The sequence below is a fragment of the Mytilus edulis genome, chromosome 1, assembly GCF_963676685.1.
Source record: "Mytilus edulis chromosome 1, xbMytEdul2.2, whole genome shotgun sequence".
NCBI lineage: Eukaryota > Metazoa > Mollusca > Bivalvia > Mytilida > Mytilidae > Mytilus > Mytilus edulis.
The window spans coordinates 124461186-124486058 of record NC_092344.1 but is presented as its reverse complement, the minus strand read 5'-3'; the positions used below and the strand labels follow the sequence as shown (position 1 = coordinate 124486058).

The following is a 24873-nucleotide window of genomic DNA, read 5'->3' as shown; positions in this document are numbered from 1 at the left end:
AACGATGACATTATATCTTTGGTGGTGAAATAATATATCATTTATTCCGGAAGTGAATCGTCTGTCGTGTACAATAAAATGTCTGCGCCCATTAGAAACATGTACAAAAAGATGTAAGCGGATTAAAGTTGGTCAAATATAGTGAATTAGATTTGTCAAGCAGAAAACAATACTCTTTACAGGACCATGGTATGATTTAACATGTTTGTTTTATGTATTTTAAGGAAAAATACCTCAAATATAGTAGATAGTTACTGGTATTAGGTCCGTTCGCGCCCAATACAATACAATTCCTCACAAAAGACTTCTCTACAAACTAAAACATTATGGCATTGATGACAACACCTTAAAATGGATAGAAGATTTTCTCACATCTCGGACACAAACAGTGATCATTGATGGTGTTCAGTGAAGACAAAATAAACGTAACATCTGGTGTTCCCCAAGGAACAGTTTTGGGTCCGATCCTTTTCCTTGTATACATAAATGACTTTAACGAATACATCAAACACAGTACCCTCAGATTATTTGCAGATGATAGCATAATTTATAAAACAATACGAAAGAAAGAAGACACACAAAAACTGCAAGAAGATCTCACATCAGCTGCAAAATGGGAGAAGGACTGGCTCATGTCATTCCATCCAGACAAGTGCTCAGTCCTTCAGATAACAACTAAGAAAACCCCATTAAATTTTGACTATACTCTCCACCAACATGTACTTCAAAAAGAAACATCCACAAAATATCTTGGAATAACTATACAAACTGATCTCAAATGGAACAAACATGTAAACAATATCACAGCTGCAGCCACACAAAAGCTGAACTTTATTAAAAGAAATCTAAAAGTCAACTCAAAAACAGTCAAAGAAAAAGCATACATTGCACTAGTAAGACCAAAGCTAGAATACAGCAGCTGCGTCTGGGACTCGCACACCAAATCTCAAACACACCAACTTGAGATGGTCCAGCGCAGAGCAGCAAGGTACACCTGCAACAGATACCATAACACCAGCTCAGTCACTGAAATGCTACAAACCGCATCATTTTCCTCTACAAAATTATACATCATCTTGTTGCCATATATCCGACAGACCTACTTACACAATCTGATACAAGAACACGACAACATTCACATATTTACTCTTTCAGACCCATACAAACCACTAAAGACTCATACAAGTACTCATTCTACCCTAGAACAATCTTGCAATGGAACCTTCTCCCAGTAGCTGCAGTTCAATGTACTACTCTTGAAAGCTTCCAAGAACAGATTCCAATATCTGTTCTCAATAAACATTTAAATAAATTCCACAATGTATATAGTTTTAACCAAAATGTATAGTACAAAAACAGAAGAAAAAGAAGTTATAAATGTTGAAATTTTTATTTTTATTTTTGTATTTTTTCACTGTAAATAAAATTTATATCCACGCACGCGTGGCATAGTAAAATCAGTGCCCGGCACGTTATCATCAGTATGTTGATGGAGTGCTGAATTATAAAGAAGAAGAAGAAGAATACACTTTCGCACCCTTCATGTTCGCACCTCGCGGGGTGCACGTTCGCTCTCTACATGTTCGCGCCCAATTTTAATTCAAATTCCAGTTGAATTAGAATATAGGGGTAAAATGCAGTTTTTGGCTTATAACTCAAAAAACAAAGCATTTAGAGCAAATCTAAATTGTTTATCAGGTCAAGATCTATCTGCCCTGAAATTTTCAGATGAATCTGACAATGCGTTGTTTATAGGTTGTTGCCCCTGAATTGTTTATTTTTATGAATTTTTGCTGTTTAAGAGATAATTGTATTGTATTTGAAGCTTTAAGGACGTCCATCGGTAGTTTTATTGTCGCAAATTTAGTTTACCTGGCGACGCTGAGCGGAGACAGGTAAACTCGTATTTGCGACAGTAAAACTACCAATGGACGCCCGAAAAGCTTCAAATACAATACAGTTATCTCTATTCTAATGCAAAACAAGTTTATAATTAAATTTCAATCATTATTTCAGTGTAAAATCTTCATAAAAGAAAATTCCGTGAAAAAATGTTATCTTTTTTGGTCCCTACACTAGGGGACGTCATAGGTATGCTTCCGGCGTCAAACATAAACACCAGGCTTTTTCTGGCTTTTGTGCCGCTTCAGAATGTAATAAAATTTGTTAAAAAGAAGATGTTTAGGCGCAATAAGTGAGTTTTTATGCAGTTAAGCTGCATTATGCGAGCACCCTAGATTTGTGTTCTACCCAATAAATGCTGAAATACTTGCCATTGTTATTATCTAGCTCGCTACTATGTTATATATAACTAATTGAACACATTTTTAATACTTTTTATTCTGGATTACAAAAAATATGACAAGAAAAACCTTGAATGATCGTCGATTTATCCAAAAGTTTTAAAGTTACACATAGGAAGTAGTGCTTATTAAGAATCCTTGTGTAGTTCATTATGACTTGTGCTTTTAGCTAAGATGTCAAAGAACAATTGTATGAAATATTTAATCGCCGAAAATCTCTTAAGACAAGTAGTTTAGATTTTCCAAATGACAAAAGTCGTAGGAATATTGTTTGTCATCAATACGTAGTACAACTACGTCAGTAGTCTATTATATAATAAGTTCAACTGTTCATGCTGTTGGCGGCAATTTCAAATTAGAAAAAGAAATTTTTCGTAGCTTTTCAATTTGGAGGCAAGACTAGTGTGCAAATTATCGGTGGTCCGAGGTCCGCGACCTTCCACTTTTGCAAGCGGAATTTCGAATAGGATAGTTGGTTTCTAGCTACGCCCGACGTAGTCACCTTCCACTTGAAAGAAAACAAGAAATTACTTTGCAAACCTTTTCACCATGTTCACCAAAGTCTCCAATTAAACGAGCTAAAAACTTATTTTTATCATTATTAGTCATGACAGCGATGTTCATTTTGTTCAACCGCTAGCTTTATGCAGAAAATCTCCGACAAATATTGTATAAATTCGAGTAAAATCCTATCTGATTGACACAAACAACATTGTAAACACATACCAATGGCGGCCGTGAAGACCAAATTTTAATATCGGATCCGATTCCGGAAGCGGATAAGGGTAATTCCGGGTTTGGCGATCATTTACAAAATAAATCCAAGCAGGTGAAACAACACATCTATGCATGGTAAATTAATGAATATAAACACTAGAATTGTAAACCAAAAGATATATGTAAAAGAAAGAAAAATCAGAAAAATATTTTATTCAGAAACTCAAAATTACTTTTTGACAAATTTTTAATTTAAAAATCCAATACAAAGTGACAGCTGGGAACAGTATATCTAACAATATACATGTTCATGGTCACAGTCTAAATTTTCTTTATAAATGATAAATGATAATGCATGTGAGATGCTTTTAAAGTGTTAACATATTACTGCAATTTCGAAGGGTTATTTGTTTTTCTCAATTTTGAAGGGTCAATTAAAGTAGCTGAAAGTTTCTTTCTTTATTTTCACAAATAATGCAACTATATTATATATACCTTAATGTAAGTAAATCATATGATATATAGGTGGCATTCTTTGAGCCACTCTACCCCCTCCTGTTTGATAACTTGGAAACGGTCGAGCTCCCCACCCCTAAACCATATGAGGGGCAGATCCAGGATTTTAGGTTAGGAGAGGCGCAAACTTAAATGTTTGCCGAGCAGAGCGAGGCTAAAAAAATTTGAGGTAAGAACTATTAAGCTAAGAACAACCCATGCTTTGCAAATTTAAGGGGTGGGCAAGCCCACAACCCTCCCCCCGTCTGAATCAACCCCTGCATATATTCAAGTATAGGACAATATAATAAATAAAAAATGAAATATAGGGGAAGTCCCTGGAGTTACCTCACCCCCTCCTGTTTGAGAACTTGGAAACGGTCGAGATCCACACTCCTTAACCATATATATTCATGTTTGTGACAATATGAAAAATCAAATGAAATATAGGAAGAGTCGCTGGGGGTCACCCCACCCCTCCTGTTTTTTAGAATTTAAAAATGGTCGAGATCCCCACTCCTAAACCATATATATTCATGTATGGGACAATATAACAAATCAGATGAAATATAGGGGGAGTCCCTTGGGTCACCCCACCCCCTCCTGTTTGAGAATTTGAAACCCGTTGAGATCGCCACCCCTTAACCATATATATTCATGTACGGGACAATATAACAATTCAAATGAAAGATAGGGGGAGTACCTGAGGTCACTGTTCACCCTCCTGTTTGAGAACTTGGAAATGGTCAAGATCCTTACCCCTAAACCATATATACTCATGTATGGGACAATATAAAAAATCGAATGAACTATAGGGGAAGTCCCTGTGGTCACCCCAACCCTCCTGTTTGAGAACTTGGAAACGGTCGAGATCCCCACACCAAAACAATATATATTCATGTATGGGCCAATATAACTAATTAAATGAAATATAGGGGGAGTCCCTGGGGTCACCCTACCCCTCCTGTTTGAGAACTTGGAAACCAATGAGATCCCAACCCCTAAACCATACAGTGTATATATTCATGTATGGGACAATATAACAAATAAAATGAAATGTAGGGGAAGTCTCTAGGGTCACCCTACCCCCAGTGGCGGATCCAGAAATTTTCATAAGTGGGGCCCACTGACCGACCTAAGTGGGGCCCGTTCCAGTGGTTCCCTATATAAGCAACCAATTTTTTTCCCAAAAAAGGGGGGTGGGGCTGCCCCCCTGCCCCCCCTAAATCCTCTGCCTACTTTGAGAACTTGAAAACCGTTGAGATCCCCACCCCTAAATTATATATATTCATATGTATGGGACAAAATAACAAATCATTTACATTTACTATGGGCAGGTCAGTCAGACCTCACCTTTGATCCCTGTTGTAGTGAACATTTGTCTGATTCGTGTCTCATAACTTTTGTACTATAGAACACAAACTCAGTTTTCTTTCCAGGGAAACCAGTCCATTCATACTATTACATGTTCATACTAAGTCAAATTGAACTTCTAGCAGTCAAATAAAACCAAGGTTAACTACCAAGTAGAACAACTGCAATCATTGGGAACTTGTACCACTGCAGACTCACCATAAAAAATATACATTGATATATGCATTGCTTTTGAAACCTTGATAACATGTAAATTATTTGCCTTACTAAATAAATCATTAGATAAACATGAATGTACTATATATGAATGTTTAATGTTGAGGCAACATTGCCACAGTTTTCATAATTACGGTTGCCTTGGTTTTTGGTTAACTGCCTTCAGCGCTTACAGCGCTTTGATTTGTTTATTATAGTAGAAATAACATGCCGATACATTCCGAAATTTAAAATGTCGGCTTCCTTAGTTACAGACAGGGAGATAGAGAATTTTACGCTTGCTGTCATCCAATCAGAACAATTGTTACAAATTAATTGCATTAGAATTTTTGTTATTATCTTGAATATTATAGATAGAGATAAACTGTAACAGCAATAATGTACAGCATAATAAGACCTCAAAGTAAGTCAACATGACCAAAATGGTCAATTGACCCCCTAAGGAGTTATTGCCCTTTATAGTCAATTTTAAACAATTTTCATAAAATTTGTAAATTTTCACTAACATTTTCCACTGAAACTAACTGGGCCAAGTTCATTATAGATGGAGATAATTGTAAGCAGCAAGAATGTTAAGTAAAGAAAGATCAACATACACATCAATATCACCAAAACACAATTTTGTCATGAATCCATCTGTGTCCATTGTTAAATATGCACATAGACCAAGGTGAGCGACACAGGCTCTTTAGAGCCTCTAGTTTTAAAAACATTTTGGTAATTTTTTAAAAGAATTTTGTGATAGTTTTGTTTGTTATTCTGTGTAAACTAGCTTTCTAAATGCTGTATATTTAGTGAACTCCTTTAATTAGATAATCATCTATTTTTGTTGAAGGATATATTTGATTACATTTAATTTAATCCTGTGAGCTGTATATTTGCTTACGGAATAAAGAATTAATTATTAATTAATCAAGTTGTTAAAATTAATTAGTTGCAGATCTGTATTAGACTTTAATGGTTTGTGACAAATGAAAGAAAAAATATTTGGATATATATATAATTATATTTGATTATTATTTGAAAATAGATATACATTGTGTTACATCATATCTCATTTGAGAGAATTTGAACTTTGAATCCTATCTTATGTAGAGTACTATGTTAAACCATATTTCTGTTTAAAGGGAAATAACTCTAACTTATTCCATGAACCAGTAATAACATCAAAATTTCTTTACAACTATTTTTTGTTAAGTCATGTGTGTTATGAAGGTAGATGTCACAGTTGTTATGTGGTATTTTATTTTTGTTTTGTATGTTAATGTTTAATTTTTACATGATCCTGTTTAGAGTTCAGATTTGCAAATATCATTTTCATTATTAATTAGTTAAAGTCATAAGAAACGAGTGACCGGTGAAAAATAACGTTCTTCCAATTCTTAAACCAATGCATACAAACATCATAAACTTAGTCTTCTGTGCTCGAATTTATAATTTTTTTCGTGTAAATTTCGTATGATCTTCAATTTTTTTTTCAATTGGTCAGTGTTGTTGTGAAAATATGGCAGGTAATTTAAGTTCGTGTTTTGAAGCCGAAGGTTAACGATTGTCACCTGTTTGTCAACAATTGAAGAAAAATTAACAAAAACGCATGGAAATTGAGCACGTGTTTAACATGTAAATTCAGTTAATAGTTTATTTTAAGGACATCCATGCGTATTGTGGTCACTGTATTTTTACGAGATGGGTCACACTGAGGTCACCTTGCATACGGAAAATATATCGGGGGAATTGCTTGCTGGAAGGAAGCAATTCAAAAAAGTAAACTTATTCTAAATATGAATAAATTAAAGAATTTTCTTCAGAAAAAAGTATATGTACATAAGTTTTACAATGAAAACTATCCATTGAGTTATAAAAAACATTATTTTTTTTTATTTTGAGGTTTCTTATGACTTTAATAATCCATATAATCTATTTTAAATATCAAATCACAATCCTAATTTAGAGCTGTGTGAAGCTTAAATGTTGTGTTCATACTTGCCCTACTGTTCAATTACTTACTTAAAGATGTTTTCTGGTACAGGATCCTCACGGCTCCTCTTCACCAGACTCATAAATTAGGTCAAAATTATTACTGTTACTGCTGCTTCCAGTTATAACTGCGTGGTAATCAGAATAATATAGTTCCTCATTTTTCCAATGATTGTCAAGTCTGTTTTTAAAGGCATTAACAGACGGAAACCTTAACCACTTTTTCTGGTAGTTTGTTCCAGGTTTTTGCTATTCTCACCGTAAAACTGTTTTTCCTAAGATTAGTATTAAACCTTTGATGTATGGTTTTACTACTATTTGTTCTTGTACTGTGCCTATTCTCTGTGCTCGACATTAGTTTAAGGAAAGTACTAGTTTCCGGGTCATATTTATTGTGTATGATCTCATAAGTTTCAATCATGTCCCCTCTTATTTTTCTGAACGCTGGTGTTGGTAGTTTTAATTTCTTTAGCCTTTCTTCGTAGCTTAGGTTTTTAAGTCCAGGTATTTGTTTTGTAGCTCTCTTTTGTACACTTTCAATTTTATCGATATATTTTTTCTTAAAAAAGGGTGAGACTTTTGCAGAAAATTTAGGTTGCTGTCACAAGACAGCCTCTTGTTATTCAGATATATCGTAGTATTTCCCTATATACATGATGTAAGTCATAATCATTTGTACAATGTAGGTTACTATATATATTTCATGGGAAAATAATATATACGATTTTATGTGCTTATCCGAGGGTTATTTTCAGATTTTTGTTGTTGAAATTTTGAAATGAAGTATTTGTGTCCTATATCCTCATAGACTGGTACCCACAACAATCCACTGTAGAACATATTTGGTCTGAACATCATGTGACTCAGAAAGGTGAAACAAGTCACTGTTCCATTAGTGGCACCCATTGTGTAACAGAAAAGCCACAAACAATTGTTAATAATGAGGAAAATAATACTGTATATTTTACTGATAGTCAAAACCTTGAACATTTCTTTTTCAGAATTCCTATGGTCAAAACAGAGGAATGAAGAGGAAGGCAAATGTTTTGTTGGAAAGACCAAAAGGTAAAAGCTGTGCTCTAGACTCAATAAGAATATATTATAGAGGAAGGCAATTTTTTTGTTAGAAAGATCAAAAGACCAGAAGGTAAAAGCTGTGCTCCAGATGGGTTAGATTTTCATCTTAATTTACAAGGAGTCCTGTTTTCCTGCTGAGTGTTAAGGTTTCTCTATGCACTCTTGCTTTCCCTGCCATTAAAAGGAGACCAACCTGATATAGGAAACAGTGCTACAAGTGGCTTTTAAACACTTGAAAATCAATCAATCTCTGAGGGCCATGTAAGTATCTGGTCAGACCACACAACCATTTAAAGAATGAAAAGATGTGTTTGATCTGTATGTTTATGGTACTGAAGGTTGTCAAATAACAATTGTCTCAAGTTTCTCTCTTCTGTGAAATTGTATAGTGGCAGTCTAAATAGAAAGAGGAAGATGAAGATGTGGTATGAGTGCCAATGTAAATATCAGTAATATATTACATTTATATTTTGCAGAAGTTGGCATTATGCAATATGCACAGAGTAGAGCCAATGAGATAGAAGCTTTAGCTGAAGAAATAAAGAAGAATACAGGGGCCAGAAAGGTTTTCCAATCACTTCCCATCCACATGAGGAGACGAGCCATGAGTCATAACATCAAACGTTTACCTAGAAGACTACAAAACATAGCAAGGAAAGAGGTTATTATCAGTATTGTAATAACTTATATTGATTATTAAACTCATGCTTAACTTTTAAAATAGTAGTGACAGCTTCATGGTTGAAGTATGCCACTATGTCAATATTTGATTTCAAACCTCATCATACCAAGTTTCATTAAAATAGATAGATGTTGTTACTTTTCTCAGCATGTAGTACATAGAAGTAAGAGATAAGCCAGCTTGGTGTTATATACTCTGGTATGGGGACATTTTTCCCATGGACGAACACCTTGCAGCTAGAATGTATACAATTCACATCAGCATGTCAGTCTTGATCAAAGTATATTTAAAAAAAAAAAAAAAAATTATAATTATTGAACCTTTTTCCATGAAACATACTTGAAATGCTACTATTTAAAGTTTTATATGTAATTTTCAAATAATATTTTTATTTATTTTTTGTAAAGTCTGAGAAAAAATATAAATGTTATGAATTTTTATAGGCATTATTCCTAAGAATTCAATTGTATGCCCATGCCACATTGAAGGTGGCATTAAGTGTATCTCTTGTCAGTCTGTATGTCCAAAAAATAATTCTCTAACTTCAGTTTGCCTCAACCAAACCTTTTGAAACTTATACAGGATATAAAAATAAGAAGATGTCGTATAATTGCCAAGGCCACAACTCTCCAAAAGAGACATTATGACACAGAAATTAACAACTATAGGTCACTGTATGTCAAAAATGAGAAAACCCCATACTACATAGTCAGCTATAAAAGGTCTTGAAATGACAATGTAAAACAATTCAAAAAAGAAAACTAATAGGCTTATTACAGTACATAAATAATGAATGAAAAACAAATAAACAAACAACCACTGAATTATAAGCTCCTGACTTGGGACAGACACATAAAGAATGTGGCAGCATTAAACCAGTTTGAAGGAGACAACCCTCCCCCTACACAATGCTTATTACCATAAAACACAGATCAAGTTCTTCCTAAACACAAGGTTAATGGGACAATGCAGATGAGAAATATATGGAATTAAATCATTATGTTAAAATTCAAACTAACATTTAGCATGTTTAGATTAAATATATTCTAAAATTAGTGCATTTGTAAAACACTTATTTTGTTCATATTTTTTTCAGTATGATAAAATTACATCAAATCCAAAGCGTCCAAGTAGAAAACATAGACGTCGACCTAAAAATCTACTTGAGGAATATCAGCGACGACAGAGGAAGCATATTTGGTTAGAAACACACATTTGGCATGCAAAACGTTTCAAAATGGAGGACAGATGGGACTATAGGATTCCATTACATTCAACAGATAAAAGTATTAAGGCATGTTACAGAGCTACACAAAATTATTGTCAGATTCAGGTAAATGTTTTCATAAAAGTAATGAGGTTAGGTATGATCAATGATGATTAACAATGTGGCATTTATACATCAAAGATCAAAGGTCAAGGATGTAAACAATTATAGGTCCCCATATTGCATTCAACACTGAAAAAAGCTCATACTGTGGATTCATTTATTTACGTAGGTATCAATTTTTCGTGGATTGAGGAAAACTTGCACTTTTTAGTTTTATCTATATTTGATTTCTTGGTTTTGCCAATATCATACAAAGCATACAGAAATTTTGCAATTCGTTGAACATTTAAACTTATGGTTCACCTGTACCAATGAAAGCCTCGAAATTGGCCTCGAAAATTGGTTAACAATGAAAAATAATGAATCCACATCCCGGGTTTTATGAGTATTGCCCAGCCCAGTGGGAAATACTGGGAAAACCCGGGTTTTACTGGGTTTTAGTGGGTAATGATGGGCAATACTGGGTAATATAAAATACTTGTCTGAATTTTATAGAGGATTCAGTGATCAAACACAAATTTTACACATTAAAGAACCTTTTTGTTTGTCTGGATTGGTAAAACTAAATCATAAAGCAAAAAACTTTTTTTTTAAAATAAATATAACTTCTATTAAAAATTAAAAATTACATGTAAGAAAAAATTCATTTAAATAATGTATATGTACTGTCACTAATTAGTAAGTAATTATTCTGATTAGAATGCAGATTTGTTTATGTAACAATAATCAGTCCTTTCAATTTTATAAGTGTTAATGGCATGACCCCTTAGGATGTTAATTAGCAATATGACAAATGTATGAATGTATAACATTTAAATTATCCGGCGTTTTGCATTTGCCCCAATCTGCATTTCATTTGCGCCGATTTTTTCTTTCATTTGCGCCAATTTTTTTTTTCATTTGCGCCAATTTTTATACAGGTAAATAACAGGTAAATACAGGTGAAATGATAAAAGAAGATGTGGTATGAGTGCCAATGGGACAACTCTCCATCCCAGTAATGTTATTTTCATTTAACATTAAAGACCTCCTCTGTTAGCCAGTTGTACATGTTATGAATTGTCAATCATAACATGTATATAACTATTGTCTCCTGCTTAAAATCAAGAAAGAAGTAAAAACCTAAGATAAAAGCACTTTGTTGATACTTAAATGACGAATTAAAAATATATGTTCAGCATTCAAATCCATAAAAAAAGGAATACATTCAAATCATAAATCTGTTCTTGCCGAGTATGTATAGGCAACACATCTAATATATTCCTTTCTTATGATTTCGTCTTTTCTATATTTTGGCGTTTTTGTCAATAACGAAGGTCATCTTTTCTTTGTCTGGCATACGTTCTTGTGGGGGCTCGCATTTTCTCACAAGTAAGCTCGCATTTTCTTACAAGTAAGCTATTAAACCAAGAGTTCAAAATGGTGAAGTTGAATTCATCCCTTCTTAAATTTTATGGACGCCATCACAAATTGGTTGACTGTTATGGAATGTGTACTTGTATGTTGTTTAAGAATGTATGACATTTGTCATCATAAGGATCGGAGCGTCAGACAATGTCAAACGTGAAGCAGTCATCGATTTCATTTAGGGTAACCCAAAACATTGGGATAGCCATTTGCCAATTGCAATGTCACTTGATTTGTCTGTATACTCTGTGCTCAGCTAATGTAAAAGTATGAACTTACCTGTAAAAGAGGGACGAAAGATACCAAAGGGACAGTCAAACTCGTAAATCTAAAACAAACTGACAACGCCATGGCTAAAAATGAAAAAGACAAACAGAAAAACAATAGTACACATGACACATATGGAAAGCCAACGGGGTCAAAATTCCTACTTCGTAACTTGTCAATTTGTAACTTGTAACTGTGTGATTTGTCAATTTGTATATTGCTGTTTTGTAACTTGTTGATTTGTTAAATGTCGATTTGTATATTGTATATTGTCTATTTGTATATTGATGTTTTGTAACTTGTCGATTCGTTAATTGTCAATTTGTATATTGCTGTTTTGTAACTTGTCGATTTGTTAAATGTCGATTTGTATATTGTCTATTTGTATATTGATGTTTTGTAACTTGTCGGTTCGTTAATTGTCAATTTGTATATTGCTGTTTTGTAACTTGTCGATTTGTTTAATGTCGATTTGTATATTGTCTATTTGTATATTAATGTTTTGTAACTTGTTGATTCGTAAATTGTCAATTTGTATATTGATGTTTTGTAACTTGTCGATTCGTTAAATGCCAATGTGTGAAATGTCATCGTTGTATTATGCTAACGATCATTATGAAGACAGATGGCGCTCGGTTTCTTCTACGGTGTATAAGCCTCCTGTAAGTAGGAGCACCGGCATATGGAATATATACCAATGTAATTTAAATCAATTATGTAAAGCACATTTATATAAAAGAAAACAAATAGATAATTACATTGTTTGTTTTATATAGCATGCATGTATATCGGGGTCTTCAAACCTGGGATGGGATCCTGTATTAAGATATCAAAGATGTGTCGCTAGAATGGGCTTCCTTATCAACTTCGTAAATATATTACTGTCACTTGGCAGGAAATTTATACTTAATATTTAAGCGGGTCAAAATAAGACTTAATACATGAAATATAAGACGGTGCTTGAAAACTATACTAAAAGTGTCCTGGGCCGCGAATTTTGAACTAAATGTATCATGAATGGGAGAAATGGTTTGACACTTATTATTCCTTAATATTATAATCTCAATATAAAAATTTCAGAAAAGAATGCAATTCTCTAATGATGTTTTAATCATGAAGCAAATAGACGAACATTCTTTATTTATTTGGCTCCTGAGTAATGAAGATAAAAGATGTTACAGTTTATTAAATCATATTTGAACTTTGCAAAGACAAACTGAATGTTTTTTTTTTAAATGAGTTACTTAATTAATGTAGTTATATATTAAAACTGTATTGAATATGCACTATTTTGTAATAAAATCTAAAGGAACCAGAAAACTAAACGAGAACCTATAAATTGGACTACCAATATTTCCAAAAATGCAACGTAGTCAAGAAGTCAAAATTAACACTAGGATTCCTGATAAGAAAGTTTTTCAGTGCTATAGAGCCAGACAATTAAAAAAAAGCTCGTCCAAAAAATGACAATCAATTGCTGCCAAGGGCAAGGGCACGATTGAACAATTATCAGTCAAGAAATGTATTGAAAAAAATTGCATATCAAGAACTTCATAAAGTGTTTTGAGATCTCAACGAGCAAAATACCACAATATTCCAACTTATTTTTCGTAAAAACAGTATTCGAGTGGAACCACCTTGAAGAAACTGTAGTGCGCAAACCGCGTGCGTTGACAGTCGTTCAGGAGCTGCTCTCGTGCATCGTCAATACATCGACGGCTCTGTCTATCGTTATCCACAACGTTTTCCTACAGATACAGATACAAATCTAGATAATCATGGTACTAGATCGAAATATATTAGGAGGTTTTCCCTCTGGATAGTTTGTTAATGACCATGATCGTAAAACTATGAAACTGTTTATTTTTTACTACACGCGTCACCTACTTAAAATTGACAATGGAAATGGGGAATGTGTCAAAGGGACAACAACCCGACCTGGGATCATGGTTGACTGCTCGACAGAAAAGCCAGGCGGAATACAGCATGGTTTGTCAATTGAGTTAGGATTATATTGTTACGAATTCATTGCAAATGATTTTTTTTATTTTACATGACATGCACATTAATTTTTTTTAGCTTTATTGATTAACATCGTGAATCATTTCGGTTAATTAACGATCCGATCGACAAAATATAAGATTTGGTAAGGTTGCCGGGCTATAAGGAGGTGTGTCACCGGGTGGGGATCATATTGGGAATACTAGGCGTTAATAAGCAGCTGTTGCGATCGAGGGACTCGTGAATATTTTGATCTTTTTGGTTGTAAATTTTTATAGAACGGGAATCTGGTAGCGGCAATTTTTAAGCTTCTTGACCAGAAAAATTCAGTAGGCATGTGTATCAATATATATATGTCAGCCCTTTCCCCTCCTGTCAGAATAAAATGAACCGATAATAGCATTTTAGGATTAATAGATACGTTTATTACTAGAACCTAGGTTTTCCAGTAATGATGTAGCCTTTTATAGGCGACTATTTGGTATTATGTTTTCTCATTGTTGAAGGCCGTATGTTGCCTATACTTGCTTACATCGACTTTATTTGAACTTTGCTTTGGTTGATAGTTGTCTCATTGGCAATCATACGGTTTATTACCACATTTCCTTATTGTATTTACCTGAATAATCCAGTCGTTATATTCCACGGACCAACGACTATTTCAATTACCTCGCAATTAGGAGAGATCGATTACGTCGAGGGACTTGACTAGACGGGATGTATTCTTATAGTTTCCGTTCTCGAACGAAAGTGCACGTGAGTAAATAAAATAAAACTGGGATCCTGTAAACATGCAATTTTTGTTTTGCTTTCTTTTAGACGCATTTGCTGTAATTGATTGATTAAAATTACTTAGGTATATATATTCCATATGGAGGTGCTCCTATTTACAGAAGGCTTATACACCGAAGAAGAAACCGAGCGCCATCTGTCGTCATAATGATCGTTAGCATAATACAACGATGACATTTCACACATTGACAAATCACGCATTGACATTTAACGAATCGACAAGTTACAAAACATCAATATACAAATTGACAATTTACGAATCGACAAGTTTCAAAACATCAATACACAAGTTGACAATTTACACAAATCGACATTTAACGAATCGACAAGTTACAAAACAGCAATATACAAATTGACAAATCACACAGTTAATACAAGTTACAAATTGACAAGTTACGAAGTAAGAATTTTGACCCCGTTGGCTTTCCATAGACACAACATAGAAAACTAAAGAATAAACAACATTTCAAAATCGGCGCAAATGTCATTTGCCCAAATTATCAATTCACTTAAACGTTGCAATAATTATTTTTTTCAAAGTATAGATTATTGAAACAATGCTTGGTAATTAACAAGGTTTCCTTAAATGTGCAACCCTTGTATTAAGGCTACATGAAATTGAATTTTTCATTCTTTTAGAAATGACTGTCAATGGTTATCTGTATAAAAAGTATATATTTTGCTGTTATACTATGAAACTACACCAAAACTTTACTATTTTATATTGAAATAAGCTTAAAAAATCATATTGCCCAGTAATGCCCAGTATTCCCCATTTCTAGGAGTATTGCCCAGCCCGGGAAAACCCGGACCCGGGAATTTCCGGTTGGGTAATACTTTGCCAACCCTGTTTTATAGACTAAACACCTGTAACCGAAGAGCATGTATCGACTCTACAAATTTACATCGTCAACCCGGTCGCCAGCGTGACAGTCAGTGCGTTAACCCACTGAGCCAAAGAATTGATTCTCTAGCTCAGTTGATTATTTTGGATTTATATGTTCTACCTGTACTAAGGAGGGACACAACCCCACTACACACCATTGCATTATCTATGGAGATGACCCCAAAAGACTGCAGACAGTCATATAACTCTAATTGAATATTCAAAACAAAGCAAGCAATCATATTTTGTTTTATTTGATTTCATATTAGAGGTTAAAATTATACTTACTAAAATCATTGTTTAACCTGTATATTAAAGAATGATTTATGTGTCATTCAACAAGGTTTCTAGTGTCTCCCTTGTTTCACATTTCAATGTTGACATTCTTTTCTTTTAATGTATGAACCACGTTTGGGACGCATGTAGAGCACATTGCCACTGAAGGTTAAATTAAAGGTAACATTAATAAAGATTTGAATGAATTGAATTATTGTCATGCTAGTAATGTTAATGATAGGAGTTTTTAACAACCTGGACTATCTATTATAAAGCACGGTCAGTGCTAGTAATGTTAATGATAGGTGTTTTTAACAACCTTTACTATCTATAAAGCCCTCGCACAGTCAGTGCTAGTAATGTTACATTATTTTCTGATTAGATTTTTCTCTATTTTCCATTTAAGGATGTATCCTACATGTGTTGTATAGAAATCAGTGGAGAAGAGAAGAATATCTTGGAAGGACTCTGTCATCTTACTAATTCAGCAACAGGTAACAGCTTTAGCATGTTTAGTGAGATATCATTTCAATTTCAGATCAGAAAATACTTCAAAAAGTATAACAGTACATGTCATTCTGATGGAACCAAAAAATCAAAAGAAATCTTAGAATTCAATTTTAAGTCCTTACCAAAAGAAAGGTGTCAAGCATTGTTTGAAATGTTTTAGTATTATTCTCCTACCCTAGGAGTTTGGACTATATTGCATTCACCTTTCAAACACTTTTCAACACTTAAAAAAGTATATGTTACTCAAATTTATTGATGCCCCACCTACAGTACCCTTCAAGAGGACCAACTCTCCCACACCTTACCCCAAGGAAAATGTCGGAGTCACTCCGAAAACTCCGATATTCCTCCCAAAATGTTTGGAGGAATTTGGGAGTAATCTCTCCCAAAATCAGGTAAATGTTTATTGTGATAGCAAGCTCACTCTCTACACCAAGGAATTAATTGCCCTTATCCTACTTTGATCTCTACCGGCACTCGACTGATAGGGTAATTGGATTACCTGACAGGTAAAGGTTGAAGTAATAAAGAATTATATTTCCGGTCTACTGTATCATTGTAAGTGTCAAACAGGTGTATAATTTAAAATTTCTTCTATACTAATTAAATTTAATTTGTGGTAATAATAAGTCAAAATATTTTCGTATTTTTTGTTAGACAATCTTAAAATATCTTTACCTTTATGTACTTGCTTTAAACAAAAGGATTATAAAATATAGTGGAATATGTTAAAAACCAAATATTCTGCTTCAAAGTTAAAGTCTTTATTTCAAAATTATTTGTCTAAAAGTGTTGTATATACGCAAGTAAAAAGAAAAATTTATTCACCATTCATTAGGCATAATAATAGCCCCGTAATAATTGTGTAAGTCAATGGCATTTTCTTTTTACGATTATCTAATTGCTGGAATGAATAAAAGATTTTAAAGCAAAAGGTTGTTGTTAATTCTTTCAATTGCATTTAAGTTTTAAAAAAAAAAAGAAAACTACTTAATTTTGACCTCGATGTCTTCACCAGTAAATTAATATTTTATTAACGAAATAAACATACTTAAATTGTGTAAAAATAACCGGAAACTTTCGCTAAATTAATAAGAGCAGTTTAAAGAAAATCATAAAAATTACGTGTCTGAAAGTTTTGTATGTTCAACTGAAAAGGGAAATATTATTCACCATTCCTTATGCTTAATAATGACGGCATTTTCCTTTTACAGTATTTGTTGGCAGTACTGTAGGATAATCAGTCATTTCGGTTACATCAGGAATACTTCTACAGCTGCAATAATTCGTCGTTGTAAAATATTTATTTTCGCAAAATTAATGTAAATTTGTGTAGTTTAAACAGTGATCATATAAAAGATTTTAAAAAACAATTATTTGCCGTGCGAAGACAATTCCACGATACACATCTCAGTTGTCAACAGTTTGGGTTGAACTTGATCTTGACTTACTTTACAATGTTAAATGCTAAAAATAGTTAACATCAACTTTATCCTCAGCACAAGCTTTTTAAAGGGCGGGAAATAATATCGCGTAACAGTAAACTCAGGTGACCTTTCTAGACGACCGTGGGAAAATTCCATTCATGGTTTCTAAAGTTGCAGAACGACATTTTTGTGCAAGGTCCTTTTACAATTGATTAATAGGAATCTATAAAATAATTCTTATCCGAATAAACGAGATCAAATCTTTAACTATATGAATTTTAATATTTTATCTTTCAAAAAAGAAAGTAGACCTAAACATTAGTTATACATCCATGGTTAATGATATAAATTCACAGTTGATGATGTATTAATTGAAATTGTGATGGAAATTGTCCGGGGTGATTAATTGTTTTCAAATGACAATAATATGATAAAGAACTGCCAATTGTTGGCGGTTGGGAAATTTTGAAAAATGAAATGATGACCGATTTAACTGGAATAGAATATAATGATGGGCAATTATGAGGTGTGATAAATTTTATTAATAATTAAAGGATTAGTGACCTATCAGATAGCATGAGCGGATTACTTATCATCACAACTTTTAACATCTTTTGTAAAAGTAAAATGATTGAGCGTCATAAACTTGTCAAACACATGGAGACAGGTAGAATTATAGCACTTTAATGTGAAAATATTTTTACACTTTCCAAATTTAAATGACGAAATTGATATAAATACTTTCGTTAATTTGAAAAACGTTCCGTGAAATACGAAAATGACGAGCGCTATCAATATCACTTGAAATTATTTCCTTTGTTCAACAGAGTTGTCATTTTGCAGTTTCTGTTTGTAATTTAAATTATTCAAGTCTGTATAAATGTACCGAGGTGGTGAAACATAATATTTTACATTGATAAATAAATTAAATTTACTTGATGATCCGATGAACCGTGTTACAGCAAAAACAACATGATTTTATATAATAGCCACTTGATTTTTAAATAATGAACAATTTATAATAATGCGCCGATATTGCTTATTGAATAAGTTATAAAAGATACTAATTGTGGCAAAATCGTCCTTGTTGAAAAAACACAATGTATGACCTGACTGGACTGTAATAAAAACACAAAATAACAAGTATTTTCTTCATACTTTTTCGTATGTACGTTTTATTTTAAGATAATGGCATAAGACAAAAACGTATAAGATAATAATTATCTTATTCTAAATGATATTGTCGCATCTTTATCTGTCAAAGAAAGGAAAACATTTGCTCAATTTATAATACCGTGATTTTAAAGCACATCTGGGTAATCCAATTATGTTGTCACGCGTCGTTAATTTCAAGTACATCCCATGGGCAATAAACCAATTAACAGCCACACAGTGTTGGGAGAGAATCTTTTGAGGAATTTAGGAGTGAAATCCGCCGTACTCGGTGTGATTCCGAGAAACACGCATAACGGAGAAAAAAGATATTGAATCGATATTTTTGGATGGTACTGTAGGGGCATTATGTTTTTGTTATGTTTGTCCAATTTGTTTTTCTTCTTTTGTATGCATATATGTATGATTCTTTTAACTGATTTTTCAATAAATACTTTTTAAATTCTTTACTTTGTATATAAAAAAGATGTATTGTAAACAAAAGAGGATGTAAAAGAGGGACGAAAGATACCAAAGGGACAGTCAAACTCATAAATCTAAAACAAACTGACAACGCCAAGGCTAAAAATGAAAAAGAAAGACAGAAAAACAATGGTACACACGACACAACATAGATAACTAAAGAATAAACAACACGAACCCCACCAAACACTAGGGGTGATCTCAGGTGCTCCGGAAGGGTAAGCAGATCCTGTAAAGGTCAACATTGGCAATCAATTTGTCAATGCATTTCGGGGGGGGGGGGGGGGGGGGGGCATAGAAAAACCTGGCATCAGTCTGTTTGTGTGTCTGTTCTTGTTAGCATTCTCATGTGTACAATTGTTGCCAGATTTTTATAAAACTTGTATCATAGGTTTTACCGTTTATATCAGCAATGTCTCAGAACTAGTGCCAATTAACTATTTTCAAAAGAGTTATTAAAGCCCATGGAAATATTAATTATATAGAAAATTGCATTCATTGTTAGCACTTTCACATATAGTATTCTTGCCAGGTTTTTATCAAATTTGTAAAAATATGATATTTTAAAAGAGTGATGCACCGATAAAATATTGTTTATATGGAAAAATGTATTTTAGGTGTTCATGTGTACAAATTCTTATAAATCAGATATATATTAAATTTACATCAAAGGTTTATTATTGGGTGGTTGTCTCCTTGACACATTCCCCCATTTCCTTTTTGTAAATATCAGAAATGTTTCTGACAATTATTTATATGTTAATTGTTGTCTTGTGGCTTCGTTACCTGATCAGAAGTGTACAAAAGTATAGTACTATATATTATACAGTTCATCAATCAAAGTTAAGTCCTATACATAAATGTGATTAACAAATGTCTGGGTAATTTTTTGCTTTAATACTATAAATACTATATGAGTTTTGCTTATTTTTGAATGGTGTATAGTGGCCTATAGTTGCTTACATCTGTTTCTTTTGAATAGTTGTATAATTTGTAATCTTATGAAATCTTGTTTTTATTCAATTTTTATACAATACAATACGAAAACATGCATCACAAAAGTACAGTAAATAAAGATTAGTAGAATATAATAAAAGTCCATAAAAAGGGTCATTGTACAATGCATTAATGTGTCCTTTATTTCTTATATGCCATCATATTGAGTGTTTTTAAAAGATTGGAACAAAAGTACATGAGAGTTTATATTTTCCTTGTGAAAAAATTTCTACTTTTACTAAAATGCAGTCTAAAACATAATTTAAATGTTTAAAACTATAAGTTGATTTCACTGGATGGTCCAAAATCACGGACACCAACTCCAATTGACTAAGTCCACGATTGAATGATGAATGAATATATATAATAGGTTGTACACTAGTTCTCCGTTAAAGCGCCCAACGTCAGAGTAAAAAATGATAAAATATAAATTACAGCGAAACTTGTTTATAAAGAACATAGAACATCTTCATAGTGTATTCTATCCACCCTATAAATTTCAGCATGTAATGTGCTACCGTAAATTTGTAATGATCGACACAGTTTAGATAATAAAACAATAAAAAAAAAATTTAACGTCATTTTATTTCCTTTGACGTCGTGATTTTCAATGCCAAAATGCTAAAAACTTTTTTTATTGATTCACGTAAACTTTTATTTCTTTTTCTTGTTAGTTGAAATTTAAGCATGATATTCAGTCATGTCTGCATTATTATTATTATATATATATATAAATCATTTTGTTATCTCTTTAACACAAATTAATGTGATAAATCTTCAATTTGGCCTTTTCTGTATGAACAAGTACTATAAACAATCGACTCAGCATTTTAGTCTTGTACAAAGCAGAATAAATAACAAAATCGTATTAACATGCTTTCAACCCAAATATGCATATAATTCGCCACTGAATTCTCCTCTTTTTCGTCATCATCCTATTTACCAATCTGTGTTACAATGAATTATCATTGATGTGGTCATATTGATATCGAAAACATATATATATAAATCAACTGTTTTAATTTCAAAATGCACAAGTATGGCGTATAACGCATGAATTCCTTGCTTTGAACTGTTTTGAAAAATTCTTTCGAAGCCGAAGCGCAACCCTTGTATGATCTTGTATCTTTGATGGGTTACTTCCTTTGATACCTTTTTGTTCATTGTATCGAAAATTTGGGGAAAAAATTAGGAGAGAGACGAGAAGTGTATATTAGTATTTTATATATATATAGCAGACCAATGAAAGTATGTTTCTTAAAACTGAACACTTGAACACTTTAATATAACAATTAAGAAGATGTGGTATGATTGCAAATGAGACTCGAGTTTAAAATTCAAAATTCAACTAATAAAGATAGTCGGCACGATAAATTCGTTACACAGTGTGTTAGTGACCTGATACGATATACAGGGTCAGTAAATTCCATATGAGGTTCTATTTTCGCTCAAACCCCTTATGGAATTTACTGACACTGAATTTATCGTATTAGGTCACTAACATACTGTGTAACTGATAATATCTGACTAGAATTTAAACGAATCACTTATTTGATAATGTGTACAGTTAGTATATTACTACAACTTTAGAGGAGATATGATTTATTCGTGATTGATGTTTTCTGGACGTACAGTGGCAAATATTTCATGCAGATTTATGAGCAGGAGAAGAATATTCAAAAAATAAATAAGATGTTACATGTGTTGCCGTTGATAAAGAATTTAAAAAGGTTCAATATAAATATATTAAAAAAAAGCAATAATGAGACAGACACGACAAAAAATGATCCAGCAAAATATAAATATAAAGTCATTTTTCATAGATATTTTATTCATCCTCTTTGTTGGTTAGTTGTAGTCTATTAATCTCGCAACTTCGATTTTTAGACAACCAGTAACGACTAATTGAACAGCTTTTTTTTGTAGATACTCTTATACTAATAGTAATATGCATCGTATTCCGCTTGAATATCATAAAGTTATTTGAATTAATCCAAGATATAGGAGGTGGTTTATAGATTAAAAAACAATTATGAAAAATAAGAATACGGTGAATTAAAAATAACAGAAATAAATGATTTAAAGATGAATGAAACTTTCCGTTTTCTGCATATTAAATGCATTATTGACAATATTCTAGTAGATCATTTCGAAAGAAACGTTGAACTTTCAAATTGGTTGTAAACGCAACTGGTCAAATGAAATAAGCGATGCAAATTTTATACATTCATATAAGCATCCGTTCAGTGTTTTTCGCCAAAATCACGATCTTGCATGAGTTAACTTGTCATTTCGTTTATTGTAGGCAAATTTAACCTTACATCCTTCTCGTATTTAATATTTAATTTTATTCACCTTAAAAAAAAACAGTTCGTGACAGATGTCAGACCACGATAATCCGATAACAAAAAGATCTGCAATAGTGGTCGAAAAAAAAGTTATAAATTTCATGCGTTTGAAGCGGGCACTATCTTTGATTGATCTTCATCATTTACGCCTCAGCGACAAGTATTTGAAATCAAAACATATGAAAGAATAGAAAGAGTTGATGAGCTATATGACGAAAATGACACACAGAAAAAGTCAAATCAGTCGAATGTAACATTGATTGATGAAGTTTAAAACCTTAGGTATCTTTATAATTCCAAAATATATAAATTGACCATTGATTGGAATTGTAAGGATTTGCAGAATCAAAACATTGTCATAATTCGTACGTTTTAATTTTCATACTGATGAACGAGGACGGCAGACATTGTCTTCAATTTTTTGGGTATAACATTTTTTTAGTACCAACATATATTAAATATATTTCACTATTCACCAAAACAGTTGATTGATAAGCAATGTCTCTTTCTATATTTTGTTGAACAGATGAGTAATCAATGATAAAATCTTTTTGGTGATCAAATTTTTATTTTATCCGATTTCAGATTTCTCGGTTAGCTACCGGTACTGTCACTGTTATAAAACTGAACGTTCAGCTCCTCATTACTAGTACCCCGAATCACAAGGAAAATATGATAAAGTATACCTCATATCATCTTTCCTTTTGTTTATTATCCCAAATATCCAACTGATTTCGAACAAATTGAAATACTTTTTTTCTCCAAGTTTTATACTTATTTTAAACATGGTATCATTTATGTACTACAGTGACAGAATAAAAAAGAGGGGCTATACGGAGTAGTGTCGTTATACGTATATTTTTGATACAGTCAAGACACTATATATTGTCAAAATATTATATACAGAAGTTTTCAAATGCAGGAACTGAACCCAAGAATTTTACATAGAAGGGCATATATTTCTAACTGAATAGAGAAAAATGGCTAAAAGAATTATAGAATACAGAAATGTAGATCTCCTCCCCTAATACAGATCGTAATATATAGCATTTTGACGGATAGTTTTGTTTAATCTATTTAACTGCCTTTAATTTCGAAAAGAATGTTGTACAAGGTGTTGTTAATAAATGTAGCAGACAATATATCATGCCCTTTCAACCGACGTCCTAATTTCGATGAAAGAAATTAAAAGCTTCTCTCCTTGTGCAACACACACAAAAAAAAGAACAATTTTTATACCTTTTTGCAATTGCATAATTGTTAAATCGTATTGAATTTGGAATCAAATTTATATTAATCATATAGAAGCTTCATATCTTAAATATTGAAAACAGGTCTAAATTATTTACATGCATTACGATTGATATAAAAACATCCGGTTCGGTTTTTTTTCTTCTTCTAGATTTGAGAAAGAAGCAACTCTGTGACACTCAAACAATTGATTTATAAAAATTGTTACATGGTGTCGTCTTATGTCGTCTGAATTACAATATATTATTGATCTGTAAGTGATTTATTCGCCATCCATTATAACTATCTAATATGTTTATTTGGCATGCCATACTCGATAAAAGTGCGGACGTGATAGAAAGCACTCTTTACCAAAATGTCAACGGAGATTACATTCCACGGAGGTTACATTTCGACGATTTCGTCATTTATTAACCATAATATGTATATCTAAAGATTGAAGTTGTACTAAAATTTAATGTTGACACCGATATCGATCTGTTGGATGTGGAATTTTTTTTCAAAATTGATGTTTTTTAAGAAATTGGCTATTCCACGGAGATTACACGCTTAACAAATCTCTAAAGTTTTCAACTTTGCTTCGTTTTTCAGACTGATGTAACTTGCAATAAATGACCGTTGTTATACATAAAATTATTCATGGTAACCTTATGATCAAATTGAACTCATATTACACTCTATAGTGTACTAAATATTTTGTCCTGGTTGGTCTTTTATCCATCAACGGAAATTTCAGCTTTTCAAAGAAAATATTATGGACGGCCGGTACGATCACCACCGTGGTGCAATATGTACTAACCTTTATAAAAATTAAAAATATAGATAATAAAGAAATTTATAACTCTCAGATATAAGTATAACAAGCTACGGGTATATAACTGGAAGTCGTTAGGTTTGCTTTCTTAC

At 32.5% G+C, this 24873-nt stretch overlaps 1 protein-coding gene across 1 annotated transcript in view; it reads left to right on the top strand.

Annotated features, from left to right (window-relative positions):
• Positions 1–43: 43 nt before the first annotated feature.
• Positions 44–24873, top strand: part of LOC139518738 (ribonucleases P/MRP protein subunit POP1-like) — a 43927-nt gene continuing 19097 nt past the window's right edge. Inside the window, exons 1-5 of the mRNA XM_071310281.1 lie at positions 44–189; positions 8084–8147; positions 8636–8820; positions 9938–10174; positions 16207–16294. Of these exons, the coding sequence (XP_071166382.1) occupies positions 187–189; positions 8084–8147; positions 8636–8820; positions 9938–10174; positions 16207–16294 (577 nt within the window). The 5' untranslated portion in view covers positions 44–186. The remainder of the gene's footprint in view (positions 190–8083; positions 8148–8635; positions 8821–9937; positions 10175–16206; positions 16295–24873) is intronic.